This window comes from Mytilus edulis, chromosome 5, assembly GCF_963676685.1.
Source record: "Mytilus edulis chromosome 5, xbMytEdul2.2, whole genome shotgun sequence".
Classification (NCBI taxonomy): domain Eukaryota; kingdom Metazoa; phylum Mollusca; class Bivalvia; order Mytilida; family Mytilidae; genus Mytilus; species Mytilus edulis.
In genome coordinates, this window is record NC_092348.1 from 28,765,467 (window position 1) to 28,779,040 (window position 13,574).

The 13,574-nt window shown below is 30.5% G+C and overlaps 1 protein-coding gene across 1 annotated transcript in view; it reads left to right on the forward strand.

Annotated features, from left to right (window-relative positions):
• Positions 1-2,462: 2,462 nt before the first annotated feature.
• Positions 2,463-13,574, forward strand: part of LOC139523367 (beta-galactosidase-1-like protein 2) — a 49,892-nt gene continuing 38,780 nt past the window's right edge. The window contains exons 1-4 of the mRNA XM_071317285.1: positions 2,463-2,563; positions 10,510-11,098; positions 12,960-13,028; positions 13,255-13,350. Of these exons, the coding sequence (XP_071173386.1) occupies positions 10,698-11,098; positions 12,960-13,028; positions 13,255-13,350 (566 nt within the window). The 5' untranslated portion in view covers positions 2,463-2,563; positions 10,510-10,697. The remainder of the gene's footprint in view (positions 2,564-10,509; positions 11,099-12,959; positions 13,029-13,254; positions 13,351-13,574) is intronic.

Sequence of the window (13,574 nt, forward strand, 5' to 3'; positions counted from 1 at the left end):
CATATGTAAGGATTATTTATAATCAAAAAGCTTCACAAATTTAAAATTGCTGGAAAATATTACATCTTCATGTAAGGCCCCCTTCATTGGAAAACCTCCATTTTTAGGCACAGGCTCATATAAATTTGACTTTTGAAAAATTATGCTAAGTCTGATATAACAAATGAGTACTCTATTGCTTTAAATACATGATATATTATATATTAAGGCATTTTAAAAGTATTTTTTTGCAATATTTAAATTTTAAAAGCCCCAAATGTTGATAGTTGAAATTTCTCAATTTTAACGTCTAAATTTAACACGCAGAGTTGAATATAGAATTAATCATATTGTCTATAATATATATCCTATTGCTATGAAACTTTGTAAGCAGTCTTGTAATATATTAAGCTTTAGTCATACCAAGTTTTATTAAGATTGGTCAACTTTTTCTATCCTATTAGGTCCGAGTACACAGTTATCGTCCTTTGATTTTCGTTGTCCACGAATATAGTCCTTAGTGTGGACAGTGTGTTACTTGCCAATTTTTGTTATACCCCTTCCAAATTTATTTCTCCATGTTTTATGCCTCATATAGCAAGTTGGGGGGTGAAATGACACTGTAAAAAAAGTTGGGTCATAAATATTAATGCAAAGTAGTGATTAGGTCCAGCTGAAAAAGGTCAAAAATTAGCACTTCGGAAGCTGTCAAAAGATTTCAAGACCCCCTTAACATAAGATTGTTCATATTTTGAGTTAGAGCTGATGAAGTTTTCTATAATTTTGATATAATTTGTCCCAAAAGTAGTACAACACACTGTAAAAATATTATTGAGAAAGCGCAGGTGGGATTTTTTTAATTTTCATTTATTGTCTAAAAGAAATGCACTACGAAATAACTGTGTACTCGGACCAACTGTCTGCAGAAAGACATGAAGCTCTACCCAAACACATTGTTCTGATCTGAGAAGACGAGCTTGACAATGTTCTTGCATCGATTACTTAGATATGTGCATGTCCAGGGTCATATTATCATTGTATAAGTTCAAGGTCATTACAGTACTGCAATGATGTTTTTTGACAATGCATTAGTTTACCTTGTAAGGCATTTGGATACATTGTTGTGCATTTGTTTTTGCTGAATATGAAAATGTTTTTAACACAAGAACATTTATTTCAAAGTTTATTTACATGAACAAATTATCTTTTAAAAAATCAGTGCAACTGAAGCACTTTACTGGATTTACCTTTATCAGGAATTCTTTGCGTAGTCCTAGTAGAAGCTCTTGAGCATTAGTTGATCATCAGAAACTATTTGCAACTTCAACAATGGCCGCTCATCAATATCAAATAATATAATTCATCAATATTTAAGAAAAGAATATATTTTTTGAATACTGTTTATCTCTACAATAGTTTATAATATTAGTTAAAATATAATCATTTATAGGAAATAAGTCATAAAATGACCGAAAGACAATTTTACCTATGTGACTTAATTGTACATCTTGTCGTTCCGATCTTTTTTTTCTGTTTGAACTCTTACTTTTGCTGTACTTAGTTTCTGCAGCAACAAAAAAAAAAAACAAGAGTGCACATGTTGAAATGTCTCACCTTCTTTACTATAATCATTGAAATTATGTTGATAGCCCTAAATATAAAGCTTTATTACAACTGTCACATAAACATAACCAAGAAAACTACACATTGACCAATTAACCATGAAAATGAGGTCAAGGTAAGATGAACCATGCCAGGCAGGCATGTACAGCTAACAATTCTCCCATACAACAATATAGTTGACCTATATAGCTATTGCTTATAGTTTAAGAAAAACAGACCAAAACACAAAAACTTAACACTGAGCAATGAACCTTGAAAATGAGTTCAAGGTCAAATAAAACCTGCACGACTGACAAATAAATCATAAAATATTTCCATACACCAAATATAGTTGACCTATTGCAATAAGAATTAGAAAAAAAGACAAAAACTTGACTATGACCACTGAACCATGAAAATGAGGTCAAGGTCAAATGACACCTGCCAGCTAGACATGTACACCTTACAGTTCCTCCATACACCGAATATACTAGACCTATTGCGTATAGTATCTGAGATATGGACTTGACCACCAAAACTTAACCTTGTTCACTAATCCATAAAAAGAGGTCGAGGTCAAGTGAAAACTGTCTGACGGTAATGAGTACCTTGCAAGGTACGCACATACCAAATATAGTAATCCTATTACTCAGAAATTAACATTGCAAAAAAAAAATGTTCTAAAATTATAAAACAATAAATCAAAATTTTAAGGGAGAAAATACCCAGTATTAATGACCCTATAATAAAAAGGCATGAACACTTTCATTTTCATACATTTCAACGACTTTTCATGACAGTGTTGTCTTTTATTTAATCCTTGATAAAGTTAAGACACGGAATTTATACGTGCATAAATCCGAAACCGATCTAATTTAGTCATTCCTCCTAAACTTCCGGTAAGTTGGAAACTTGTTTGGATAGTTTAGGAACTATACAAATTTTATACTTTAAGGCAACTTTACTTCGTCATCAACCCCCGGTAACTAATTTAAAATAAATAGATCATTGTTTGAATATGCACAACCGTAAATCTACAGTCAGTACTGAGTACTAAACAATGTTACGCATTTTTAAAATAATTTAAAAATCCCTCTTTTTTAATTAAGTTTATCTCTAACTTGTTTTTTGTCCGAATTGAGTAACATTCTACCATTAGTTACAGAAAAAAGTCTGCAAATTCTTACGAAAATTATGAAATGTTTAAAGAGATCACTGCTTAAAAAAAATGAATTTCTGCACATAAACATGGTCATGTAGGCCTCAGAACACAATTATTCTTCCCCTTTGCTACAATGCATTTTTTAGTTAAAGTTAAATTGAATTAAAAAATTTGCACCGCTACAAACATGAAATAAATTTAACTGCTTATAGACCATTATTATTCTAATAAAATATGCTTGTCCCAGGACAATCCATCAGTGCTTTTTCTTTTGAGGGCCCTATTAGCATGCCAATGGTAGGATTTGAATCTTGAATAAATGACGAAGGCTGATTTCTACCCTACTTTCATTTTGGCCAAATCACTACTTTCACTTTCAACAATAATTTTTTTCCACATGTTTTACTTATTTCAATATATATGCAACTGATAGGACCACTTACATAGTAAACATTTCAAAGAAAACAGTAGACAGATTTCTTGGGAAGAAATACCCCATATAATAATTGGGAACTATATTCCTAGACCACGAACAAAGGGAATTAATTGTGATCTGAGGCCTATTAGACCTCAAAAAATTGAAGTATCCATATGAAACTTAACAGTTACTTAGCATTATATCTTAGTAGTATAAATGCCAAATTTTATTACATTCTGACAAATAATAAAAAAGTTTGGAATGTTTTTATATTAGTATATATGTCTGCGGAACATGCTATTTGCAAAGTTTTAAGAATTCAGTCAAAATTTTATTCAGAAAATATTTTTTTGGTATTGTTTTCCCAAAATAAGCCTTGATCCAGTTAACATAACTTGTATTTAGTTGAAATGAGACAACTGCTAAAGCAAACTGCCACTTACTTGTATATGCCATTATTTTTCATATCTATATCTCTATGTGTATTAAATCAGAATTGGTCAGTATGATAAAGGCACAGACATAAAAAGCATAATTGTGGATGAATAAACACTAAAAAATTGATTTATTCCCTTCAATCTATCCCACCTATTGGTTATTTACTTCTAAACAACTAAAAGTAATTTAGACTTGACACTTTTAAATTTTTTAAAACATTTTATTTTTCATTATTTTTAAATGTCTTTGTATGTCATGTTATGTCCCAGGATCAACTCAGTTTTGTAAAACCTTATTAAATTGCATTTATAAGGTACCCTTATGATTTAATGAAGTAATGTGGTACATTCTCACAATTTTATTCCTTTAATTTTCATTAGAAATCATGTAAACTTTAAAAAATGCCAATATCTGCCTCATATGCCCAAATATGGTAAAAATGTCTTATTTTGATAGACTTTGTGTAATTTCTGTTTTCTTTCTGGAAAAGTAATCAGACAAAGATCATGTTGTTACCTGTTAGACCCTTTATTTACAATAATTGTGTTTTGTCCAAACTCATCTCCTAGGCCTCAGAACACAATTATTCTTCCCCTTTGCTACAATGCATTTTTTAGTTAAAGTTAAATTGAATTAAAAAATTTGCACCGCTACAAACATGAAATAAATTTAACTGCTTATAGACCATTATTATTCTAATAAAATATGCTTGTCCTAGGACAATCCATCAGTGCTTTTTCTTTTGAGGGCCCTATTAGCATGCCAATGATAGGATTTGAATCTTGAATAAATGACGAAGGCTGATTTCTACCCTACTTTCATTTTGGCCAAATCACTACTTTCACTTTCAACAATAATTTTTACCACATGTTTTACTTATTTCAATATATATGCAACTGATAGGACCACTTAAATAGTAAACATTTCAAAGAAAACAGTAGACAGATTTCTTGGGAAGAAATACCACATATAATAATTGGGAACTATATTCCTAGACCACGAACAAAGGGAATTAATTGTGATCTGAGGCCTGTAAGTAGGAAATGACACATACATGACATAAATGATATATTGACCTAATTTCAAATTTGACTTATTTGTATAAAATGATGAGTTTACATTAATGCCATTTTATAAAATCAATTCTTAAGGACTATAAAATTCCACAAACATTAAAGAGTTTAACATTTTACACAGACATTAAAAGTTTTCAACAATATTTGAACATAATATTTCATAAAAAAGATTTTATATACACAAATTGACAAATACAACAAAAGTTGTAAACACATAACTATGAAAACTTGTCCTTCAGTTGGACACTTTCATATATTTTGCAATAATATTTTGTCCACCTGAAGGACAACATTTCATGGCAATTGAGATTGTTTACTTTAATACCAATATTCCATGAAAAACTGTCAGGTTGACACAGGACACTATTATGTCTTGAATATCCAAATATAACATAGTTGTAAACACATTATTACCTCTGACTGTACAAACTAGACAAATTATAGTTCATATAGACTCTTATTTCGGTTTCAATAAATGATCCTCCTTAATACACCTTATCGCTAATCCGGGCTGACCCGGCCGCTTGAACTTTTGACGCATACAACAATCACTTTTCCATTGTGGCGTCAGATATTTTGTATTGTGACGTCAAAATTTTACGGGAACCTGTGTGATATCCAGTAATGGCGGACAAATAGCGATAAGGTGTATTTTAACAAGGAGATATAAATTTTAGTGTTGAAAGATACAATTTTGAATTCAAATAAAGAAACATGAATATGATGTATAGTCAATACTTGCATAGAAAATGGCAATATTATTCCATTCCCAGTTTACTTTACTCTTTATACCATTGTAAAATAGTACCACTCATTTTGTTATACTTTTTAATCTGTTAATGATTAATCTTTTTATTGTCAGATACAATAATAATAATATAATAATAATATAATAAGAAGAAGAAATTCTTTATTTAAAGAGGGAGACTTAATTAGAACTAGTCTAATTTTCATAGAGGCACTCAAACAAAATACATGTATACAGTTAACATTCATACATTCATACCAGTTTATACACAATTCAATTATTCAAATATACAAATGGCAATAAATGGCAATATTTGATAGTTTTGTTAAAGGAAAACAAATTATTTGACCTGCATATAATTTTCAAGAAAATGATTATAACAATGTTTCTTGAATAATTCCACATTACAACATTTTTTATTTCGAGTGGTAAATTATTCCATACTTTGGTCATGTTGGTTGCAGAATAATGAAAAGATTTTTTTATAAAAATTGGTGTTTGGCCTTGGAACAAAAAGAGACAGATCGTAAGTTGTGGTGTTGCACATCATCAATATTTAGCATTGCTAAGTAATCAGGTGTTAGTCCATTTACAATTTTATACATTAGAATTGATTGTTGGTAATTTATTCTTTTGGTAAAAGATACATGATGTAGCCATTTTAAAGATGAAAACATGAAATTATATGGAATAGAAATATCGCATTTCAGTATAATTCTTGCTACTCTTTTTTGAAGTTTTATGATTCTATCTGAATCTTTTTGGAATAAATTTCCCCAACTGAACTAAAATAGTCTATATATGGTAGAATATATGCATTATAAAATTATAAAATAGTTGCCTTATGTGTATTGGCAAATATACTTTAATTTTATATAAAAGTGATATTTTAGATGTAGCACTTATTTAAGAGGAAAGAAAATTTATAATTAAGGGACTCAATTTAAATTAAAAATCAATTGTTCAGAGAAAAATTGAAGGTCTTTCCACCCATAAAGATCAATTTTGATATAGAACTATGAAAATTCAAATGATAGCTTCTTGTACACTGATGCCAAAAATTTAAGGTTTCTATTAACCCTATTAATCCAGTCGGTATATTCCGACTCACTATCGATCCTCTCTAGAGGACACTGACCGATAGAGGGCTCTAAATCATTTCAGTTAGGTTTCTAAATAAGGGAGATAAATTTTTACTTCCGGTTTTATTTGATAGTTTACCTGATACTGATTCCAAAATTTATTATTTAATATACTTTTACATTAAATAAGTACAAAAAATAGCTACATCCGGTTTAAACTAGGTCACTTCCGGTTGGCTTTTCCATGGTCAAGCGGCTTGCAACATTATGCAAAAAGTCCCATGGCTTTATCATGTATATGTTGTGTACAAGTTGCGATTTTGTACAGGTTATAACATGTACAAAAATATTGTACATGTTATAACTTGTATAATGCAAAAATACAAGTTATAACATGTACAAAAGTACCTCATACATGTTATAACCTGTACAAAATATTGCTTAAAAATGGTTTTAACTTGTGCAAAATTTAAAATAAATCTTAATGAAGTAAAATATAGATTTAAATTCACCAATGCATAAAGAACAACAATAAATAGGCCAGAACGTGTCTTTTTCTGTAGAGGACAATGCTCACAAAGTTTCAGAAATATATGTTTGCAAAATGTGTTTTCATGTAATTGTATGTTTTATGCAGTCCATCATGGCTTAAATAAGTGTGAAACTGTTTACTAAAAGCTTGCATTCCTCAATGACAATTACATTAGATACTAGTAACTAAATTCTTCAAAAAAAATTAAGAACGATTCCTAATAATTTTGGGAAATACTCCTCCCTCTTGTTTTTATAACATGCAAAGACTAAAACAATATCTTATATGCTTACTCTGTAAAAGCAAGAGAGAGCTGAAATAGTTTTCATTGCACCACGGTTCATTGTTCATTATCAATATCTTTTGATCTACTCTTCAACATTTTTGGCCTTCACCATGACTTATGTAAATTTATAACTCAATTTTTGTTTATAAACTATAAGATCATTGCATGAGGCGAATGTCGTTTTGATGTTTTAAATATATCCTCTTCTTTGAAAACATGTATTTGTGGCCTTTGAATGTTGTCTGCTCCATGGGCGGGTTGTTGTCTTTTAGACACATACCCCATTTCAATTCCCAATTTTATTTGTAGACACATCTATCCTGGCTATCCTCTTATGTCTTTTAGTGTCAACTAGAAAGAAAGTAGTTTACTATTGCCTTTAAAGTGGACACTCACAATTATAATTCATCAAATAAATATATGTCCATAGATAGTCATTTAAGAGGATCATAAGACATGTCCTAAGATATATATCTTATGACAGGTCTTAGGAATGCTTCGTAATACCGACCCCTGGACATTTACTGTATCAAAAAAGGACAAAACACACTAACATGAAGACATAATACAAAATATATGAAAATGTTATTGAGGTCAATATCATCTGCATGCTGCGATAATAGAAAAATATCCTTATTTTTCGATTTTGTACAAGTTAAAACCATTTTTATGCAATATTTTGTACAGGTTATAACATGTATGAGGTACTTTTGTACATGTTATAACTTGTATTTTTGCATTATACAAGTTATACATGTACAATATTTTTGTACATGTTATAACCTGTACAAAATCGCAACTTGTACACGACATATACATATGAGGTAAAAGCAAAGGTCAAAATCTAGAGCCAATTTTACCTTTGATCTTGAGTTCAATTTCAAGGTCATAAACCAAGGGCTTCAAATCAAAAGACCATAGGTCTTTATTATATATGGTTAATGAGTTATATCCCTTATGCCTAATTTTTAATATAAGAGGGGAGAAAACTCAAATTTAATTTTAGCATACCCTTTCAACCAAAACTTATGTGTTACATGTCACAACTTCCATTTTAGTAAAAATATGTAGTCGATATCTTTTACGGTTTTTAAAAGAATTGAAAATAAGCCAAAATCAAAATTTGAAATATGACCTTGACCTCTGACCCTGACCTTGACCTCTGACCTTGACCTAATTTTCTTATTTTTGATCCAGAACCTCAAATCAAAAGATCCTAAGTCTCTATCACTCATGGTTTACAAAATAGAAATGCATATCACTAATATCACATGCATAAGGGGAAATAACTCTCATATGGAGTTTTCATATCGCCTCGGTCAAAAAAGAACATATCATTGGAAGGATATAATGAGCAATTTTATAAAATAAATTTGTCGCTTTCTTTTACGGTTATGGAGATGTAGTCACAAGGAAAAGTGTTTGGGAATATAACTCTTACAAAGAAAATTGTTTGTCTTATTAGGGTGAAATTTAAAAGCATATGAACTATACAATACAATATACAATGTATGAGAAATATTTAAAAAAAAAACTTTCTTTGAAAAAATGAGAATAGTCGCAAAAAAAATTAGGAGCCTGTAATTTGTGGTTGTGGTTTGTTGCTGTGTTATATAAATTTGTTTTTCGTTCATTTTTTTTCTATTTTGTACATACATCATTACATGTATATTGAGCTTTTTATTATTCTTGTTTGTTAGTAAGTTAGTAATTTTGATTTAATTTAACATAATAATTAATTAGTCTTAGTATACAGTCATATTTTTCCTTTGTACACCCAGATAATGTAGGAACATGAGGTCTCTAGTGCTCTTTAGTCATGTTAGTCTACTGAGATATATAAGACACTGTAACAACAAAATCAATCATACAATACAACACATACAAGCAATACAGGGCTGCCTAGCCTCACACAATTAGAGTGAGGCTCGCACATTTTCATGCTTATTTGGCAGCATTTTCTTTGATCTATTATGTTTTTTCTCTTTGATTTTTTCCCAATTTTGGCCAAATCTCACATATTTGCTTCGTGATGGCAAAACAAAGAAGCACATATCGACTTGTTTTACAAACATGATAAAGCACATACACAATCAATATAAAAAAATTGTAAGGGTTCCGCAGAACCCAGTGTCTCGCCTACTTTTTCTGTTAATGGCAGGCTGAACAAAATGAGGAAAAAAATTAATAAAAATATTCCTCTCGATACTATCTTTTGATTGTAAGAAGCTTCTGTTCAAGTTTGGTAAAAATCAAGATTGTTTATAAATCTAATAAATGTTAACTGCAGACTGAATTTAATGTTAACAGGAAGAAAAACTAAGTCCATTTATAAGTAAAATACAGATAAACAGGTACAAAGTTTTAACAAAATTTCCATCTAGATACTAGCTTTTGATCATAAACAAGCTTCTTTCCAAGTTTGGTACAAATCCAGGATAGTTTAAGAAAGTTAAGGGTATTAAAATTTAAAAAACTTTAACCACAGAGTGAATGTTTGTGGACGCCTACAACTACGATGCTGACAAAGGATGGTATGATCGCTATGTCTCGCTTTGTCAACAAAAGTTGAAGGCTCGACAAAATCAAAGCAACATAAAATATTTAAAGCAAAAGATATCAGTACAGACAAAGCACATGCAATATGAGAGGCAAGCAACATTTACAAATAAAACATATACAAACAATAGAAGCAGAAGCTATCAATCACAATAAGGGAAGAGACTGGGTAAGTAGGTAGGCATTTTCCTTCTCTTTTTTTGGCAAGGGGGAAATTGAATTGTCAGATATTTTTTTGATTTCCTGCCTATCTGGTTAAAAAAAACACTTTTTTATATCAGGGCAAGAAAATTTTTTGAGTAGGCAGATATTTTTTAGGTAGGTAGGGTTAGGCAAACTTGCTTTTTTCTTTTTTTTAATATGGCCTGAGTGCAAGCATTTGCAGCACATTTTAAACATTTATAAGTAAAAGGAATAGAGATTATTCCGTAAAATTTTATATAAAAGTTATAGAATTAAAAGTATAAATAAAGCTCAACAATTAACAACAGATTCTTCAGTTTAGAACTTGAACAGCATCAAATGCCAATAATTTCCCTGATAATGTGTTTATTATATATCAATTTAAAATACTCGAAATATTGATTTTTATTGTTAATACACAATTTTTTCTTCTTTTTTTTTCAGAATAACTAAATGGATTTCATGTGAAGGCTTGTGGAGATTTACATAACCATAGATAAAAGTTTTATAAATTAAACTGCTTGATAAAATCATTATACATAAAAATCGTGTCATTTTAAAAATTGGTACATTATATACAAAACAAGCGTAACATCTGTAGAAACATCTGTTCTGTTGTGGTGTATATAGTGATGAGAAAACGGTTGTTGAATGAAGACGATGACAGTGATGATGAAAATAAACCCATAAAGAGAAGAGCAATGAAAGTTATACAACTTAATCCCAAAACCAAAACTGTGCTTGTTATAGTTCTCTTTTTTGCAGCTATCATTTATTTGATGAACTTTCCAATTTTTTCTTCTAATAAAGTAGAAGAATTTGACATTCCTAATGACAATGTTCATGATGTTATCAAAGCTGAAGATGCTTATGTTAGTCCTGGAAGTTTAAAGTTTAAAAAACGACAGTTTTATCTTGATGGGCAGCCATTACGTATTTTGAGTGGTGCTGTACATTACTTTCGTATACCAGAGGACTACTGGGATGATATTTTAAAGAAAGCTAAAGCAGCTGGTCTGAATACAATCGATACGTAAGTTAACTTTTTAATTTTATTTGACAATCCATTTTTAAAGAATTGATGTTATGAAATAAAGGGGAATGAAGGATTATGTCTTAGAAACAGCAGCCCAAATACAAATAGTCAAAGACATCCAAAGGTGAACATATGTAACATCTACATGTATAACTATTGCAGTATACAGGGGGTCTCATTTGGGAGTTCTGATCCCGGATCCCACTTGCTGTTTTGTCAGATTCCCGTATCCTGCTTACACTATGTACGTAAGCGATTCTCATTTTTTGTAAATTCCTGTGTCCCGCTAGACTTCATTTCCTGTTTTCCACTGCACAATAATTTGATTTTCACGTGTCACGCTTACAAAAAGTCGGCAATCCTGCGTCACACTTAGACCCCAATGAGACCCACTATACATGAATGATTGTGGTTTAAAGTTCAGTTGTCATTTTAAATTATTTGCTGCTAAAATTAGCTTTCAACTGTTTGTATTTTTTGGCAAATTTCATTATCATTTCTGTTAAGGTCAAGATTGAAATGTTTATTAATGTGAGACCTAAGCATTAACACTGATTCATAAACTTGCAGTGGGTTATAAGAGATAAACTTCTGCAAATTCTATGTGGTTATCTGTTAAGACTGTAAATCTAAATAAATAATTGACAGCTGTAAATCTCAATAACTTGTGGTAAGTTGTGTATAGATCTTATGGTTAGCTGTTAAGTTGAGTAACGTTATTGAAATCAGACACTTCAGTACCCAGACAAAGCTGCACAGTGGGGGATCCAAGGGGAGGATTCCAGGGTTTTGAAACCCCCCCTTTTTTGGACAATCAATGCATTTGAATGGGAGTATTTAGTTCCCCCCCCCCCTTTACTCTGGTTTGGTTGGGACCCCCATCCCCTCACCCCCTTTTTTTAAATGGCTGGATCTGCCCCTGCTGCATGAGGACATTTTGGTACCTGTTAAAGATACATATATTTTGGCAAATCAAAACAAATGGGCACCTCATACAATGTAATGACAAAAAACTATGGCATTTATTTTCTCTGTTTAATTTTAAAACCTTTATAGTTGTTGCTTATCCCATCTGTGTTTGTGGCCTTTCATTGAAGTTTCTGTATACTGAATATAGAAAACTTGCACATAGTGCATATAGTTAACATGCACATAGCGCAAATAGTTGACTTGCACATAGTGCATATAGTTGACTTGCACATAGTGCATATAGAAAACTTGCACATATTGCATATAGAAAACTTGCACATAGTGCATATAGTTAATTTGCACATAGTGCATATAGTAAACAATTGGAATGTTAATAACGATAAAATCTATTTAAATTACTTTTTAGAATTTTACACGTTAAACCATCACCATTTAAAAACACAAGCTATGCACGCTGGATCTTCATTTCAAAATACTTATTATGATTTCATTAAATATTGATAATCCATAATCCAATATTTTTATAATAAATTATATTATAACTTACATTGGTTTTTTATGCCCTATTTATTGGCATTATGTTTTCTGGTCTGTGCGTCCGCCCCTGAATTTGTCCGTCCGTCCTGCTTCAGGTTAAAGTTTTTGGTTGAGGTAGTTTTTAATGACTTTGAAGTCCTAATATATCTACTTGAGACTTAGTACACAAGTTCCCTATGATATGATCTTTCTAATTTTAATGCCAAATAAGAGTTTTTACCCCATTTTCACAGTTCACTGAACATAGAAAATGATAGTGCAGATGGGGCATCCATGTACTATGGACGCGTTCTTGATTTTAGTAATTTTACATACTTTTGGTATAGTTATAAACATTTTGAATTCCTTCCATACAGTTTATATTAACTTTTGCTTTTTTATTACATTGTAGATATGTACCTTGGAATTTACACGAGGACAGACCTGGAAATTATTACTTTGCACAACATCTTGACATCGAGTAAGTTTTATTGCAAACATATCCAACAAGTTATCGTGGCTATACTTATCATATTTAAAACTAAAAACTAATATATTGAAGATCATTCACCAAAAATTGATTTGTTTGCACTTTTCAGATAAAACCTGTGGTCAGTTTAAACAATATGATAATTTTATAACTTTCTATACTATTACAAGTTGTATCAAACTAATGCATTTTTCAAACATAATTTTCTTTCTTTCAGAAAATTTTTGCGGAAGGCAAATGACCTAGGATTATATGTGATATTTCGTCCTGGACCATATATATGCTCAGAATGGGAATTTGGAGGCTTACCAGGGTTTGTTAAAAAAAAAAAACAAGTTTCTAATAACATGAATAAATTATATTTAATATATTTCAAATTAAGATATTCAGTTTGGGGAAATAATTCAAGTTAAAAAGGATTTCAGTGTTTACCTTTAATCTTGTAAGTTATACGAAATTATCCTATATTATATAGTATTTGGTGAAAAAGGGGGTGGGGGTATTTATAGGGGAGATAACTGCAGGAAATAGTATTAT